This window comes from Sander lucioperca, chromosome 6, assembly GCF_008315115.2.
Source record: "Sander lucioperca isolate FBNREF2018 chromosome 6, SLUC_FBN_1.2, whole genome shotgun sequence".
NCBI lineage: Eukaryota > Metazoa > Chordata > Actinopteri > Perciformes > Percidae > Sander > Sander lucioperca.
This window is the reverse complement of record NC_050178.1, coordinates 21316651-21335108: the sequence shown is the minus strand read 5'-3', so window position 1 is coordinate 21335108 and position 18458 is coordinate 21316651. Positions and strand designations below refer to the sequence as shown.

At 41.4% G+C, this 18458-nt stretch overlaps 1 protein-coding gene, 1 long non-coding RNA gene and 1 other non-coding gene across 3 annotated transcripts in view; 2 read left to right on the top strand and 1 right to left on the bottom strand.

Moving 5' to 3' along the window:
* The window catches only part of LOC116052983 (receptor-interacting serine/threonine-protein kinase 3-like), a 28034-nt gene extending 21926 nt beyond the window's left edge, over positions 1 to 6108 (bottom strand). The window contains exons 1-4 of the mRNA XM_031303835.1: positions 6009 to 6108; positions 3446 to 3588; positions 3197 to 3365; positions 1220 to 1375 (exon numbers count right to left, since the gene is read on the bottom strand). Of these exons, the coding sequence (XP_031159695.1) occupies positions 1220 to 1375; positions 3197 to 3365; positions 3446 to 3582 (462 nt within the window). The 5' untranslated portion in view covers positions 3583 to 3588; positions 6009 to 6108. The remainder of the gene's footprint in view (positions 1 to 1219; positions 1376 to 3196; positions 3366 to 3445; positions 3589 to 6008) is intronic.
* Positions 6109 to 16695: 10587 nt separating this feature from the next.
* trnaa-ugc lies at positions 16696 to 16767 on the top strand. Its single transcript has one exon. It is a non-coding gene; the product is annotated as a tRNA-Ala (tRNA).
* A 1399-nt stretch (positions 16768 to 18166) lies between these two features.
* Positions 18167 to 18458, top strand: part of LOC118495256 — an 11524-nt gene continuing 11232 nt past the window's right edge. The window contains exon 1 of the long non-coding RNA XR_004897595.1: positions 18167 to 18319. This is a non-coding gene — a long non-coding RNA (uncharacterized LOC118495256). The remainder of the gene's footprint in view (positions 18320 to 18458) is intronic.

The following is an 18458-nucleotide window of genomic DNA, read 5'->3' as shown; positions in this document are numbered from 1 at the left end:
CAAACATAATTTGGTCCGTTTCCATGTGGTTACATAGTCACTAATATGGTCATAACCACTACAGTGCTCAATTACCTATTTTTGAGGGTGAAATAAAATACCATTTTTCGCAGCGAAGGCTTGAACGGTCTTCTGGAAGACATCCACCAGACCAGCGGGCGCTTGTTGGATTGTTGTCGGCCGCGTGAAGCCAGGAGGGCGGGGAGGAAGCAGAGGCAGGGACGCCGGCTGGGCCTGCTAGCCCGGCTAAGGAAACCACGACGATCGACACGATATTTATGTTACAAATACACACGGAACTGCTGCGTGATGATTATTACCGGAGCCTGGCTAAACACACTCACTCATCCCAGACGGCAGCTAGCAGCTAACAGGGTATGTGAATTTCAACAATGGCTAAGTTGCAGACATTTTAATTGCATTTTGAGTCTGTTAAGAGGCACAAAGGCACTCTTTATGATATGCCCCCATAACTGCCGTTTTAGCTAACTGGGAGCTCTGGGCATTAGCTACAGCTGCTCCATGTTGCTAGCACCAATTCGGCTCGTGTTTTTTGCTCTAGACAGTACTCAAAAAAGTACAGCGATTAAGATTAACGTAAAAATTGCCCGGAGTTCTTCTTTAAGACTATCAGCTCCACAGAACTCTCTCTGTGGGTTGGTTTTTACATTGGCCGTCATGAGACTGTTAGGGTTAGACAAAGACCTTGACAAACGGGTAGTACAGGTGAACTGGGAACGTCGGGAGGAGGCCCCTGTTTGAGAGATCTTTAACTCACACCTCCGGCGGTGCTTTCTGGCTTCCCTGTGAAGGTTGGGGGCATTGAACCCGAGAGGGCAATGTTCAAAGCTTCCATTGCTTGAAGCTGCAGCAGCAAGCTTTGGTCTCACCGTTTTAGGATTCTCAGATTGAAGAGAAACAATGCAGATTACGATGAGAACGGGATGTTCTGGAACCAAATTCATGAAGAGGGGCATATCTTGATAACATGTCATACTGTACAATGTTAAGGCCTGGAGTTTGGCTCTTGAAAAACAGTAAAACTATTTACTACCGTATATTATCAAGTTGCAACATGTAAGGGAAACCCATGTCTGTATCTTTTGGGTTTACAATATGTGTTTTCCAGGCTCCATTTAGTCTCCAGAGAGTGAGCAAACTATTGTAATAGTATAAAGTAAGCATGAGGCCCGGCCTCCCCTCAAAGCCTGGGACTCACCTTGGCATTGAGAAAGTCGTCCAGCAGCACGTTTTGGGGCTTCAGGTCCTGGTGGAGCACAGGACGGGGCAGACTGTGGAGGTAGTTTATACCCAGAGCCACTTGGTGAGCCAGTCTGAAGACCAGCGGCCAGGGTGGAGTTCCCCTCAATGCTGCCTGTAAGATTGTTTCCAGAGTTAAAGATCCACAAATAGTGGAGATAGTGAGCTACACATATAATTCAATTCAATTAATTTTATTTTTAGTATCAAATCATAACAGGAGTTATCTCAAGACACTTTACAGATAGAGTAGGTCTAGACCACACTCTATAATTTACAAAGACCCAACAATTCCAGTAATTCCCCCAATAGCAAGCATTTAGTGCAACAGTGGTGAGGAAAACTCCCTTTTAGGGGGAAACCTCAAGTGATGAGGAAAACTTCCTTTTAGGGAGAAACATCAGACAGACCCAGGCTCTTGGTAGGCGTAGTCTGACGGTGCCAGTTGGGGGTGTGATGAACAGTGGCAATAATAGTCACAATAAAGATAATGGAACTATGACTAGAAATAGTAGTTGTAGTAGTTCAAGGCATAGCAGGGCACAGCAGGGCATGACAGGGTGTAGCAGGGCACTGCAGGGTATAGCAGGACATAGCAGGACATATCAGGGTGTAGCAGGGCATAGCAGAGCATATCAGGGTGTAGCAGGGCATAGCAGGGCGCGAAGCAGGGCCACGGCAACAGCTGCAACCATGATTTAGGTGCCATCCTAATCCAGGGAAAACTGCTGGGCAAAAAAAAGGACTCCGGGTAATAAGCTCCCCAGAGCAAGGTTAATAATAAGCATTTCTGGGACAAGGATGCACACAGATGGAAAGAGAGAGAAGAGAGAAGCTCATTGTGTCAAAGGATGTTCCCCGGCAGTCTAAAACTATAACAGCATAATTAAGAGCTGGTGCAAGGCAAACCTGAGCCAGCTCTATCAGGGTTGGTAGATGAATCTGACGACTACGAAGAGAAGCAGAGAAGAGAAGGGGTGCCGTGTCACTACCTATATCCCCTCCCCCGCCAGTCTAGGCAAATGCTGCAACTCCTACTCCTTACTCCCTAACGATAAGCTTTATCAAAGAGAAGAGTTTTAACTTTACTCTTAAATGTGGTGACAGTGTCTGCCTCCCGGACCCAGACTGGGAGCTGGTTCCACAGGAGAGGAGCCTGGTAGCTGAAGGCTCTGGCTCCCATTCTACTTTTAGAGACTCTAAGAACCACAAGAAGCTCTGCATTCTGGGAGCGCAGTGCTCTAGTGGGACAATAAGGTACTAAGAGCTCTTCTATGTATGATGGTGCTTGACCATTTAGAACTTTGTAGGTCAGGAGAAGGATTTTAAATTCAATCCTGGATTTTACAGGAAGCCAATGCAGAGAAGCTAATACAGGAGAAATGTGATCTCTTTTGTTAGTTCTTGTCAGAACACGCACTGCAGCATTCTGGATCAGCTGGAGGGTCTTAAGGGACTTATTTGAGCATCCTGATAGTAAAGAATTACAGTAGTCCAGCCGGGAAGTAACGAATGCATGGACTAGTTTTTCAGCATCGTTTTGCGACAGGATGTTCCTGATTTTGGCAATGTTACGAAGGTGAAAAAAGGCTTTTCTTGAGGTTTGTTTTAAGTGGGCGTTAAAGGATAGATCCTGATCAAAAATAACTCCTAGATTTCTGACAGTAGTGCTGAGGACCAGGGCACTGCCATCCAGAGTAGTATATGTAGCCTACACTACCTTTCAAAGGTTTTGAATATGCTGTTATACTAATGTTCTTTTCTTTACTAATTAAAATTTGAACATAGAATGATATAACTCAGACAACAAATGTATTATATATTATTTATTTATTCTACGTTTTTTTTTTTTAATTGTTAATGCAAGACTTTTACTTGTAGCAGGAATATTTTTCTCTAAGTAAAAGATATGAGTAGTTGTTCCACCCCTGGTTACCTGTAGGGAGGCCAATGATCCTCTCTTCATGAGCTCCATGACCACACCAAGCTGTGTTGACCCGCGAGAGGAGGGTGTTTGACCCTTGAAGATCCCTCTGACGGCCATAACATGCGGGCTGGTGGCTTGACGCATCATCTTGATCTCACGCAGCAAAGACTTCTCGGTCCTGTGCGTGTTTGTTTGCATTATGAGTAATGCACATAACTCTATGTAATTATAAACAGGAAACCCTTCGTAAGCACTTACCCCTCGCCTTGAAGAAGTAGTTTAATGGCCACGTCAAAGCCCCACTGATGATGCCTGGCTTTGTAGATTTGTCCAAAACCCCCTCTTCCAATCACCTCCCAGTCCCCCAGGCTGGAGTCTTTAACGATGTGTGCCATAGTTCACTGGAGGAACAAAGTATTGGTATAATCAAACCCTGAGTCCAGTTTAGACTAGTGATGCACCGATCCCAATATCGGGTATCGGTCCGATGCCGTGCATATGTACTCGTACTTGTAGTCATAAAATTACTCCGATACTACCATACCCAATACCACCTCATAGCAATGTGACAATAACTTATCTATCAAGCAGGTATAGGCGAAGAAGAGGAGCAATGCCAGCCGTTTGGAGATTTTTGGCTGTAAAAAAATAACTATATTCTTGTGTGTGTGTGTGTGTGTGTGTGTGTGTGTGTGTGTGAGTGTGTGTGTGTTTGTATGCGTTTCTTTCTGAGGAATAGCTATGACCACTATTTCCCCAGACGGCTGTTCATCGCTGCTTGCAGCTTTAATTACCTCTAGATAGTTCAGATATATAGATATCCTAATCACCAATGTTGGTGAAGCCCATTCAAAATGCATTTTATGTCCCCAAATTGAAAAACTGCAAACAAAAAATATCAAAACTAGTTTGTTTTTTTTAGTTACGGATATGAACATTGTGAACGTTTAACAGATGATCCAGTCTGTAGGATTCAGGGAGACCAAAGGTGTGTCAGAGTTTTAAGATGGTTGTTTTGAACATACCTCAGCCAGTTTCACCGACGCTGTCTGACATGTTTTGACATGTTCTACATTTTTCACTGATAACTGAGCTCAGATTAAAATCTAAACAGTGTTGATGTACATGAGAGCCTCTGGTAGTAATACATGCTAACCTTTTTCAGATCACGGTCATTTAACTCAGAGAGAAATTCTACAGAATATTTCAAATAGATATTTAGAATCAGCCAATCAGCATGAAGAACCCTTTCTACTGTCCAGTTAAACAGAGACACAGCCCAATGTGATCAAAGTGATCCTGATTATCAGACAGTAACAGATTCCTCTGCTAGGATTCTCACCTGCTGAACTCTTCAGGTCGACCTAAAGAGTCATGAAAACAGTCTAAAACAACTGTTTTAACTGTTATAGTTTTGCCACAAGTCTTTAAATTTGGACAAAACCTTGAGGACTGCTGCTGGCATGAACAAACCATCCTCTCCGCTGATCAGTAAATCTGCATGGGTCCGGCTTTGAACTGCCTTCTTAATCTGTACCTTTGTACCCTATTGCATTCTGTTTTCTTGTACTAAATTGAATTTGAAACTGTATGTTGTCTTTAATGCTTATGCTTTTCTTGGCCAGGTCGGCGTTGCATGTGAGAACCTGTTCTCAACGGCCTACCTGGTTAAATAAAGGTTAAATAAAACAATAACTAAAATAAAATATTGAATATGCACGTGAATGACATCAGACTTTGCGTTCTTCATTCTTTCTAAATTCCACTCAGTATTTTGGGATAGATAGATGGACTTTATTAATCCCAAATGGGGAAATTACTCTGTTACAAGCAGCAGGTTACCAAGGACATACACAACACACACACTCACTCACACACAAACCAAAAATAGAAGAAATATACTAGAACTAGTGGGTCGGGGTTTTCCATGATAGATAAGAGTTTGTTCAGTGACCTCCTCTCCACCACAGCTTTCTATCCAATGACTGAATATGTGTCTCCTCTTCAAGGAAGGAATTCCAGTGAAATGCTTTCTCCCAAACCTTTCACACCACCTGCTCTCACGAAGGTGCACCAGTTTAAATGTTCCCCAGGGAAACACAAGCTAATTATGGGTTCCAACAATGCATGCACTTTCTCGCCCCCTGCTGGTGTTTCATCTTGCAAGGAAGTTGAAAAGGTGAATGCTTATGTTGTTTACTGTCTGTTGACGCAAGTGTGTGTGTGTGTATGTGTGTCTCAGTGTGTGTATGTGTGTGTTTGTGTGTGTGTCTGTGTGTGTGTCTGTGTATCTCAGTGTGTGTGTGTGTGTGTGTGTGTGTGTGTGTGTGTGTGTGTGTGTGTGTGTGTGCGTGTGTGTGTGTGTGTGTGTGTGTGTGTCAAAACGAGTAATTTTTTTTAGTTAGGGATATGAACATTGTGAACGTTTAACAGATGATCCAGTCTGTAGGATTCAGTGAGACCAAAGGTGTGTCAGACTTTTAAGATGGTTGTTTTGAACATATCTCAGCCAGTTTCACCGACGCTGTCTGACCAGTTTTGACATTTTCAAAATTTTTCACTGATGACTGAGCTCAGATTAAAATCTAAACAGTGTTGATGTACATGAGAGCCTCTGGTAGTAATACATGCTAACCTTTTTCAGATCACTGTCATTTAACTCAGAGAGAAATTCTACAGAATATTTCAAATGGATATTTAGAATCAGCCAATCAGCATGAAAAACCCTTTCTACTGTCCAGTTAAACAGAGACACAGCCCAATGTGATCAAAGTGATCCTGATTATCAGACATTAACAGATTCCTCTGCTAGGATTCTCACCTGCTGAACTCTTCAGGTCGACCTAAACACTCTTTAAACCTTCGTGTGTCGAGGAAACTCTGGCAGAGATGAAGCTGCTCTTCTCTTCTCTTCCTCTTCAGTCTGGTGTCTGTGTGAGTCTGATGTGAGGACAACGGCACAACCTTATAACTTCAGTCCAACTCTAAAAAAAATCAGTTACGTTAAAACCTGTCCAACAGGTGTTAGATGTCAGCCAATCAGAAATGTGTTTTTATTTCCTTCTTCCTCCCCGCTCCCCACCAGAGGAGATTCTGGTGATCTAACCAGTGTCAAAAACCCATAAGGGGTTATACAGATTTTTTAAAATGAATTTACATATATGGACGACGCATAATAATAAACATTTCTGTAATTGTGTCATCAGCTAATTTTCAACTGTAGTCCTTTATACAGGTTAACATTTACAGACAGAAGACAAGACGCCGACAGAACCAGCAACAACTAAACTAACTAAAGATACCTAAAGATAATTATTATTATTATTATTATTATTATTATTATTATTATTATTATTATTATTATTATTATTATTATTATCACTTCCAATTCAAGCTGCTGTCAATGTTAAGACCTTTTCTGTAAAAATAGTAGCAGCAGCGACACCACGGTAGTTAAATACCAACCACTCCTAAACACCATCTCAGAGCTGGGCTATAGGTGACGCTACTAGTTTTCATATCTGGTAGCCTAGGAAACACACACAGGTTGGTAGTAAGAGGGCTGCAACAACTTGGGATGGTCAGAAAGAGGCTAAACAACTGGCAAAGTACTGTGCCATATCTGCTAGTCCTGGCAGCCGCCACATATGATAGACGCTGCTACTTATACCCTAAAATAGTGATGCTGTGGATGCCCAAAACAAAGATGATAGCAGCTAGCAGCTAACCTTATGACAGCAAGGGCCTTTGGCCTACAATTTTAAGCGAGAGCAAACAAATGATATATATATACACACTAGGGATGAGTGAGTACAGCATTATCTGTATCTGTATCTGTTAACCATATGAATTATCTGTATCTGTACTCGGACTGGGCGGGGCCTAACCTGGAAGTGGACAGGATTTAACCCGGAAGTGGGTCAGTTTGTCTTGAAATGGGCGGGGCTTTAACCGGTATGTTATTTTAAGCATGCAATTGATATGGGTTGATCAGAAATTGTTATATTTATTGCTGATTACAAAACTATTTACATGACAGCATCAGCACTGAGCTTCAGATCAATGGTTTTGATCACGATAACAAACAAACTATATACAGAACAAGAACAATGAATACAACACATGCGGTTGAATTATGAAGTAAAATGTAATGAACAAGAGTTTTCATACTCAACATAACTTTCTTTTTTTAACTTTTAATTTTTTTATGATCAGTGTGTTATCTTTTTATTTTTTTGTATTTCCACACCAGGTATGTGTGTGTGTGTGAGTGTGTGTGAGTGTGTGTGTGTGTGTGTGTGTGTGTGTAGCTAATTAATTTGTAATATAGTTTTATACCACTACTTCCTTTATTTTTTTAATGAAATAAAGCAAGAAAGTGTCAGACATTCAGTGCGTGAAGTAAAAAAAACTGTTTAGAGCCAGCTGACAGTTTAAAAAAGAAAGAAAATCTCCGACAGGCAGAGACGCAACGCGAGTCGCATTCTACCAAGCACCACGTCTGAACAAACCCCACGTTTACCAGAACTCTACTGGTTAATGGGGATTGCAGACAAGAGACCAGCGGCGACTAGGCGGCGAGTGCATGTTTTGAACGCCGTTCTTGGCGCCACCAGGCTTTTATTAAACACCACCAGATGCTTATTAGACACCTGGTGGCGTTTTGATAATCAACTCCGCCCTTTGAATTTCACAGCCAATTAATTTGAACTGCAATCACCCAATCAGTAAAGAAGAAGGTCAGGCCACACTAATCAAGCACAGATCTTCTTTGCTGCTTCTGTGAGTAGCCAGAAGGGTCATAATACGTCACAATTCTCACAGCATTTTGAACGCCGTTCTTGGCGCCACCTGGTGTTTTGATGTTATTACTTCTACATATCATTACATGTTCAAATATGTGAACTAGAGTATAGTTATATCATTTATAAAGCATGTATTAGTTCTTGTTGACTGAGCTTTACCAGTTTGTCTGTTGTTGCTCTATCATTCCTGAGGGTGGAAGCAGAGGACAATATATAAATTATTCCCTCTAATAAACGTTATAAAATAAATAAAGAATGGAATTATCTGATTTGTTTTAGTCTAAAGAATCCGTTCTAAAGTCTGCAATTTGAAGTTTTTGAATCCAACAAAGTAACCTACAGCAAAGTATGATTTTCATGATGTGGTGGAAGCAAGCCATCTATTTATCTCCCTGAACTGAATGGTTGTGTCCCGTTGCAGAATAAAATACTTCCAAATGCTCAAAATCCATCTTGACTCCTGTGTCATATATGAGTCAATTCAAAGGTTAACAGAGAGGTAACATCACTAGCACAGGTGTAAACATGTCTGAAGTTAACTTTTTTGACCACCAGCCACAGGGACTTTTTACCAGCCAGTTTTTTTTTTGCCTCCTAAAGGTGAAACCAGGACCTGTTGTGTCTCTATGATCCTGTCGTATTCATGGTAGCCTACTGCTGATAATCCTGGATAGGGATTCACATAGACAGTGAAAGTTGCAAAAAGTTTAAATCTATTTTTGTATAGTTTTTTAAAAATAAAAAGGAAACTTGTTTTGGGGCAAATAAGAATTATTACTATTAATGAATGAATTACTCCGGGCTGAGATTTCCTAGGAACCAAAAAGGCTCAGGATGCTGCAGACGTTGGTATAATATGAAAACAGCTGGTGGATTTAAGACACAAAATAATTTATTGAATGAATGAAATATGAACATATGTGTCACTGTCAGTGGCTTGTTGTTCTTGACATTTTTAGTTAATTTCCTATCCTGGTCTGGGACACACACACACACACACACACACACACACACACACACTCATGGGTAGGGCTGGGCACCGAACGTCGATACTTTTATGGCACCGAAAAGTTATTAATCTTTTTCAAGTTTTTTCACTCACTTTTGTCTACCTTGATCAGACCACAAACACATCACAGTAACTTTCTGCTTTTATTATGAAAAGAGACAGAACTCAAAACTAAACGGCATTTCTACAATTTGATGATCACAGCTTCCATCTTTAAAGAAGTTTACAATGTTCACCAGGAATCTGTTCAATCATTCTCAATTATTTTATACAAAGTTCATTCATTAGTTCATAACAATAACCTGAAATATTTCTGTTAGTGTGATCCTGTACAGACTCAACTGATCAGCAGTGAGAAACAGGAAGAGACTCTCAGTCCTCCAGAGGACTCAGAGACACTGAGGAACCAGGAGACCAGAACCCAAACCCAGGATAGAGAGTCTGAGTGAATGTGGTGTTGAAGGTGTGGAGGTGGATCAGTGAGTCAGAGGAGACTGAGTAGAAGGACAGAGAGCCAGCAGGACAGTCCACATACACTGCTACTCTACCAGAGACAGAGGAGGAGGAGATGGATGTTTCTATGTTATTGTGAAGGACAGAGTAACCACCATCATAGCAGATCAGACTCCAGGACTGATCATTACGTCCAAACACACAGTCTCTACTGTCTCCTCTCCTGCTGATTCCTCTGTAACTCACTGATATATCAACCCCTCCTCTCCTCTCAACCTCCCAGTAACAGCGACCAGTCAGACCATCTCTACACAGCAGCTGATGACACCAGTCAAACCTCTCTGGATGATCAGGATATGTCTGATCCTCCTCCACTAATGTCACCTTCCTGTTGTTGTCAGACAGTTTGAGTTTTCTGTTCACTGTGTTTGTGTCCAGTGTGAGTTCACAGGAATATGACGGAGAGAAGGAGACACAACACAGCTGCAGTTATTAACCAATCAGCACGTAGATGATGACATCAGAGGGTTGGATGAGTGATGTCACAGTTTGATGAATGAAATTAAAAACAGACTTACACTTCCTCAGACCTGGTGTCAACCATCTGACTCCAGCAGGCTCCACCCTGAAAGGAGGAGGGGGGGGGGGCATTACATCACTCTCACACACACAGCTTCATCCTCATCACATGTAGGGCTGGAATTTACTCATTTATATTCATATTTGGGCTGTCAACCAATTAAAATATGTAATCAGTTTAATTCCCTTTAAAGAGTCCGATCATGAGAGAAGTTATCTCAGGACACTTTCCAGATAGAGGAGGTCTGAGTCAGGATTTATTTCATAGTACACAACAACCGTCCTCCTCTACAGCTGTTTACTGCTCCAGAAATCAGCTGATCTTATAATATATATAATATATATAATAGGCTATTTGATGTGTATGAGAGTGTGTTCCTAGTGTACTTTATCATATCATAATGACCAGGTCATGAGAATATTACTGAAACTACAGCTTGTTGTTTTATAGGATGGAGATGTCTGTCTCTAGTTCCTGATAAACTGATCTATAGGCTGCTATATGAACGCTGTGCTATTCAACCAAAGCTGCATGGAAATTAAAGCCCTACAGAGGGAAATGAATGAGATATGTTATAGAGTACAAATAACAGTGTGTGCCTATTATGTTTGGACATTTTGTATTTCATGAATTAGACAAAGTTTTACAAAGTTTATGACGTCGCCCTAACATAACAACTTGAGAAACAGCTTGATTTTAAAGGGAGTCTGGGAACTTCTTCCCTGGGATCATACCAATTGCGGCCCGCATCCGGTTCAAGACACTAGTACTTACATACAGGGCCACGAACGGATCAGCACCAGCTTACATCCAGGACATGGTCAAACCATATACCCCAACCCGCCCACTTCATTCTGCATCAGCCAAACTGCTGGCTGCTCCCTCACAGCGAGGGAGAACTAATCACTCAACAAAATCCCGACTGTTCACTGTCCTGGCTCCCAAATGGTGGAACGAGCTCCCCATCGATATCAGGATGGTCGAAAGCCTACACATCTTCCACCGAAGGCTAAAAACACATCTCTTCTGACTACACCTCGGATAAAAAAAAAAATAATAATAATCTTGAACCTTCACTTTCATATGTCTCTTTGTAGCTTTGCCTATTTAAAGCTACTGTTCTTGCACTTACTACTTGTTGTCTGGAGTTGAGCCTTCAGAGTTGAAATCACTTAATTGGAAGTCGCTTTGGATAAAAGCGTCAGCTAAATGACATGTAATGTAATGTAATAACAACTTACGTTTTCTCAGAAACACGTTTAAAATCAACCCAATCCTCCTTTGACCGGTTGCTCTTAAAGGAAACACAGCTGGATACATATCCAGATTCAGGAGACTCTGGTCTGGTCCTGATAGAAAAATACATTTATTGAAGATCACATGTTCAGTTAAAGACTCCTTGCATAACATAACAGAAAATATATAATTAAGATCATGTATATGAGCCTAATTATTAAAAATAAATGCCAATAATAACTTACTTTCTGACAGAAACACGTTGATTAAAATCAATAAAAATATCCTTTATAAGATTCTACTTTAATAAGATGCCACTGTTGTTCAGGAGGAGTTGGTTCTTTCAAATGTTTGGTAATGTTGACTTCATAAAGTAAATGAAAGCATTTGACAGTCGCTGCTTTGACCAATCAGCTCCCTAGTTCACTCAGAGCTGTGGAGATCAGCCAATGAGAGGCTAATAAATAACTAAAGGAGACATAACAGCAGGAATGTCTGTAGTAATAGTACAGTGTAGTGTAGTAATATCCTACATACTGGTGTATTAGGGGACGTTTTATGTAACTAATAATAATGTTATTGTATACCGGTGGCCACCTTTTCCAGGTACCAGCGGGGAACAGAGAGCCGGGGGGGTCTGAGAGATCACTCAGATCAGATTTTAATACCAGGTGAAAACAGGACCATAGATATCCCAGAGTGCACCTGGACGACAGGCTACAATGGGCTGGAAACACAGAGACCCTCTACAAGAAGACCACACACCCAATGAGACAACACTACTTCTAGTTTGTTGGTGGTTTCAGAACAACTCACCTCCATCTTCCTCTCTCCATTTCAATTCGCTCCCTCACACTGTTCTCCATTTTAATCTCCCTTACAGATCGCCTTCTTTTTAAAGTAGTGGTGTCTCCATGGACTGGACACTCTTCATGGACACACAGCTGGGTTCAGGTTCAGGTTCAGGTTCAGGTTCAGGTCCAGGTTCAGCAGGGTCTGGTCTCTGATGGGTCCTGTTAGAAAGAGAGGAAGACCACTTTTTAATCTCCAGAAACAGACGCTGCTGGAGAAACTAGAAGCTATCAAGCAGAAAATAAAGTCTGAAGCTTTTCACTGAATGATTTCTGCTCTCTGCTCATCCTGCTCTGTCATGATTGAGTCATAGCTCTGTTGAGCCATCTATTCCTATAGCTCTGAGCAGTGATTACTTCATGACCTTTTTTAATGATAAAATTATAACAATTAGAGAAAAAATTCATCACCTTCTGCCCACAGCTTCTAACGGCTCACCATTGGGCGCAGGAGGGCTAGAGAGAACGATAAGACCTGATACTTATTTAGACGGCTTTTATCCTTTAGACCTCCAACAATTAATGTTAAGGGTCTCTTCGGCTAAGCCAACTACCTGTCTCTTAGACCCCATTCCAACGAGGCTACTTAAAGAAGCACTACCTGTGGTCAATACCACATTACTAAATACGATCAATATGTCCTTATTAACGGGTCACGTACCGCAGTCTCTTAAAGTAGCTGTGATAAAACCTATTCTGAAAAAACCCACCCTCGACCCTGAGGTCTTAGCCAACTATATACCTATATCTACCCTCCCCTTTCTCTCCAAAATCCTTGAGAAGGTAGTCGCTAATCAATTGTGTGACTTTCTGCATAGAAATAGTCTATTTGAAGACTTTCAGTCAGGATTTAGAAAGCATCATAGCACAGAGACGGCACTGGTGAAAATCACTAACGACCTTCTAACTGCTGCTGACAAAGGACTTGTCTCCGTACTTGTCTTATTAGATCTTAGTGCTGCATTCTACACTATCGACCATACCATCCTCTTACAGAGACTGGAACATTTAGTTGGCATTAAAGGAATCGCACTAAGCTGGTTTAAGTCCTACTTCTCTGAGCGATCCCAATTTGTTAATATTAACGATAAACCATCCAAATACGCTAAAGTTAGCCATGGCGTTCCTCAAGGCTCAGTGATTGGACCAATTCTATTCTCTTTATATATGCTTCCTCTAGGCAATATTATTAGGAAACACTCAATTAACTTTCACTGTTACGCAGACGACACCCAATTATATCTGTCAATTAAGCCCGACGACAGCGGTCAGTTAGCTAAACTTCAAGCATGCATTAAAGATATAAAATCCTGGATGACCCACAAATTTCTGATGTTAAACTCAAACAAAACAGAAGTTTTTATGCTGGGACCCAAGCACCACCGAACTTCATTATCTAAAGAAATAGCTACCCTAGATGGTATTGCCCTGGCCTCCAGCACTACTGTCAGAAATCTAGGAATCATTTTTGACCAGGATCTATCCTTTAACGACCACTTAAAACAAACCTCTAGAACAGCCTTTTTCCATCTTCGTAACATTGCCAAAATCAGGAACATCCTCTCGCAAAACAATGCTGAAAAACTAGTCCATGCATTCGTTACTTTCAGGCTGGACTACTGTAATTCTTTACTATCAGGCTGCTCAAATAAGTCCCTCAAGACCCTCCAGCTGATCCAGAATGCTGCAGCACGTGTTCTGACAAGAACTAACAAAAGAGATCACATTTCTCCTGTATTGGCTTCTCTGCATTGGCTTCCTGTAAAATCCAGGATTGAATTTAAAATCCTTCTCCTGACCTACAAAGCACTAAATGGTCAAGCACCATCATACATAGAAGAGCTCTTAGTACCTTATTGTCCCACTAGAGCACTGCGCTCCCAGAACTCAGAGCTACTTGTGGTTCCTAGAGTCTCTAAAAGTAGAATGGGAGCCAGAGCCTTCAGCTACCAGGCTCCTCTCCTGTGGAACCAGCTCCCAACTTGGGTTAGGGGGGCCGACACCGTCGCCACATTTAAGAATAAACTGAAAACCATCATCTTTGATAAAGCTTATAGTTAGGGAGTGAGGAGTTGCAGAATAAGTAGAGTAGAGTAGAGTAGAGGGAGGCAGGAAGTACAAGCCCGTTCCGGCAGGGGAGAGTACGAGCCCGGTCCAGGGCCCCTCTCTTTAGCCTGCCTCTCTTAGTTATGCTATTATAACTCTAGACTGCTGTGGGAAGCTCCTTCCAAGGACACAATGACCTGCTCCCTCTTCTCTCTTTTCACTTGTCTCCTTTTGTGTGCATCTTAGTCCCAGAAATGCCTGTTACTAACCTAGCTCTGGGGAGTTTTCTCCCCGGAGTCCCTTTGCTTCTTCTTCACCCAGAACATCGCCTTGGAATTGGGTGGCACCTACACCGGGGTCCTGGGTGCAGCTGACGCTACGGACTTACTACACCCTGCTACGCTCTGCGATTCCACTCAGTGTCCGACTGCGTCCTGCTGCCTCCAACCGCGTCCACCCAGGCTGCTGTGCCACACTACACCCCGTAACGCCCTGCTGTACCCTACTATGACATGAATTACTACGACTACCATTGTGATCACTGTTTCACTATCTTTATTATGACTATTATTGACACCATTCACCACTCCCCCAACTGGTGCCGTCAGACACCGCCTACCAAGAGCCTGGGTCTGTCCGAGGTTTCTTCCTAACAAAAAAAAAAAAAGGGAGTTTTTCCTTGCCACTGTCGCTATAGCTACTGCTAATGCTTGCTCTTGAGGCAACCACTGTAATAGTTGGGGCTTCGTAAACTACAGAGTTTGGTCTAGACCTACTCTATCTGTAAAGTGTCTCGAGATAACTCTTGTTATGATTTGATACTATAAATAAAATTGAATTGAATTGAATTGAAGGACAGAGACGGCTGATGGACAGAGACAGCTGACGGACAGAGACAGCTGATGGACAGAGACAGCTGATGTTGGACAGAGACAGCTGATGATGGACAGAGACAGCTGATGGACAGAGATGCACTCAATCAGTACCACCCTATATAACTGACATGGCTCTATTATCTATATGTTTGATAAGCAGAGCTGGATTATCACAACATGAGATCAGGTGCAGTAATTAACTTCTTTCAGCTAATAATCTGCAGTGTGTCACTTTGGGCCTCGTTCTCGTCAAGTGACGCAAGATCGGCGGCATTTGAGGGGCCCCTAATTGGCACGGGGCCTTGGGGCGGCTGCACCCAAGCACCCACGCACCCATGCACCCACACACCAACGCACCCAAGCACCCACACTATCTCTGCTACTGAATGAACTGTTTGCGAACAAGTTTGCCATAAAATGTATAAAAATATGTCAGTTTACAACTTGTTTCTGCTGCCCCTAAGTGGACAAAAGATCTGTTGCAGGTTGAAAGCTCTTCATGATTTCAGTAAATGAAATGACCAGTTAACACACAACGGATGGAGGAACCTAATTTAATTTAATGGATTCCATTTTGTTGCTTTTTTCAACACTTTTTGTATTTTTACTTTTTTATTGTCAATAAACCTAATTTAAATGACATTACACCTCATTTTTTAGTTTACGAAAAGCAAAAATGATCAATTATTTTGACCAATAGTTAAGATCAGAGGATGTTGAGGGAATCACAGAAGGTCAAAGTTTGGTCAGGATGCTGTTTTAAAACCATTTAAACAATTTTTTCAAATGCTATAAAATTAAATAAAACACCCACAATTCAATGGAAGTAATTATTAATTTGATCTGCGAAGAACGTTGTATGTGTTCAATTACAACGTTCATGCACGCATCCAAGTTATTTGGGTGAAAGAAACCCATATTTCTGATATAAAAAAACTTCAAAGTTTTTTGTCAAGGACAACACAAGGGTTAAAACATTGCTCTACTGCACCCCTAGTGGTAAAATAAACTCCAACAGGTATGTGTGACTTGCTAAATTGCTCTTTATAAAAAATGTGCATAATACAATGTAAAAAACATGAATATAGGACTGTATACCCTAATAATATATGGGACTGTATGTAGTAATATTCTCACATTTCAAAATGAATAATAGTTGAAGGCTTTTTCGTCATGAACAATCCAACTCCATTTGAGCTGCACAGGGTATTTTAATTTGGCTATTTTTCAGAGTTCTAAGCAGCATATTTCAAGAGAGCAGATATATTACTATACACCGTCCCAACCAGACTCTACTCACCCCATCCCACCACGCTGAGCTTCAGCAGGTATCTCCTGACGTAGGTGTTGAAGACTCGGACTAGGAGAAGGTAGAGGTGGAAGCCTTCCAGAGCCGTCCAGCTGAAGGTGGCCAGCAGGGACCAGTGTAAAAAGAGACCCAGACCCTGGCACACCCAGCCCTCCTCGTTCTCATTCAGTTTTATGTGTCTAATTCTAAGCCAATCGCTGATGATTTCCTAACCCTAAGTATTGTTGTTGCCTAATCTTAACTAATTTCACAACGTTGACTACGTGATTAAAATGGTGCCTGATACGTTCACTAGAAGAGTCACTTGACCACAGCCTTAAACTGCTCCAGTGCTGCAGTAACTAGGGGATGTAGCTCAGTGGTAGAGCGCATGCTTTGCATGTATGAGGTCCCGGGTTCAATCCCCGGCATCTCCATCAGGTATTATGGTACAGTCTGTAAAAGAGCTGCACAAGATATTACTCTGACAGGAGAAATGAAATGCGACAACGTGGAAGACTAACTTAACAAGCGTCCATCATCTCTGTACACTTTACCCATGTCCTGCTGCAGCCTTGGCCACAGTGTATGAATGTGTGAGAATGGTGAATGGTTCCTGTACTATGTAAAAGTGCTTTGAGTAGACGTTAAGAGTAGAAAAGCGCAATATAAACAGAAAGGTGGTATATGTTGTTTTGGGAGTCTAAATCAACCTATATTGTTGTTTAGGTATGAGGACGTGTTAATCAGGTGGACAGATATATGACATTGTATACTATTAATACTAATATTCTTTTGAATCTGCTGGATGTGTAAATAATGAACTCAGGGGCGGAGCTTCATCACGGAGCCCTCTGCTACCAAGTCATTTTAAAATTAAAACCGTAAAAAGAGGTAAAATATCTGATGAATGCATGTTATAATGGGTCAGTTGTTGAGCCAAGTCAGCTTATAAGTCAAATAAATCACAAAGAAAAGACACATTTAACAAGTTTGTGTTGACGAACAAAAAAAGAAGTTTGCCAGTCAAGTAAAAATGTTTCAGCACCACAGACAGAGACAGCTAATGGACAGAGACAGCTGATGGACAGAGACAGATGATGGACAGAGACAGCTGATGGACAGAGACAGCTGATGGACAGAGACAACTGATGGACAGAGACAGATGATGGACAGAGATGGTGCTGAACAGACCAAGATGCAATCAATCAGTACCACACTATATAACTAACATGGCTCTATTATATCTATGTTTGATAAGCAGAGCTGGATTATCATAACATGAGATCAGGTGCAGTAATTAGCTTCTTTCAGCTGATAATCTGCAATGTGTCACTTTGGGCCCCGTTCTCGTCAAGTGATGAAAGATCGGCGGCGTTTGAGGGGCCGCTAATTGGCACGAGGCCCTGGGGTGGCTGCACCCACGTACCCACGCACCCACGGACCCACACACCCACGCACCCACGCTATCTCTGCTACTGACTGAACTGTTTGCCATATAATGTAAAAATATGTCAGTTTACAACTTGTTTCTGCTGACCCCCCAAGTGGACAGAAGATCTGTTGCAGGTTGAAAGCTCTTCATGATTTCAGTAAATGAAATGACCAGTTAACACACAACGGATGGAGGGACCTAATTTAATTTAATGGATTCAATTTTGTTGCTTTTTTCAACACTTTTTGTATTTTTACTTTTTTTATTGACAATAAACCTAATTTAAATGACATTACACCTCATGTTTTAGTTTACGAAAAGCAAAAATAATCAATTATTTCGACCAATAATTAAGATCAGAGGATGTTGAGGGAATCGCAGAAGCTCAAAGTTTGGTCAGGATGCTGTTTTAAAACCATTTAAACAATTTTTTTCAAATACTATAAAATTAAATAAAACACCCACAATTCATTGGAAGTAATTATTAATTTGACCTGCGAAGAACGTTGTATGTGTTCAAATACAACGTACATGCACGCATCCAAGTTATTTGGGTGAAAGAAACCCATATTTCTGATATCAAAAACTTAACTTAACACAAGGGTTAAAACATTGCTCTACTGCACCCCTAGTGGTAAAATAAACTCCAACAGGTATGTGTGACTTGCTAAATTGCTCTGAATTAAAAATGTG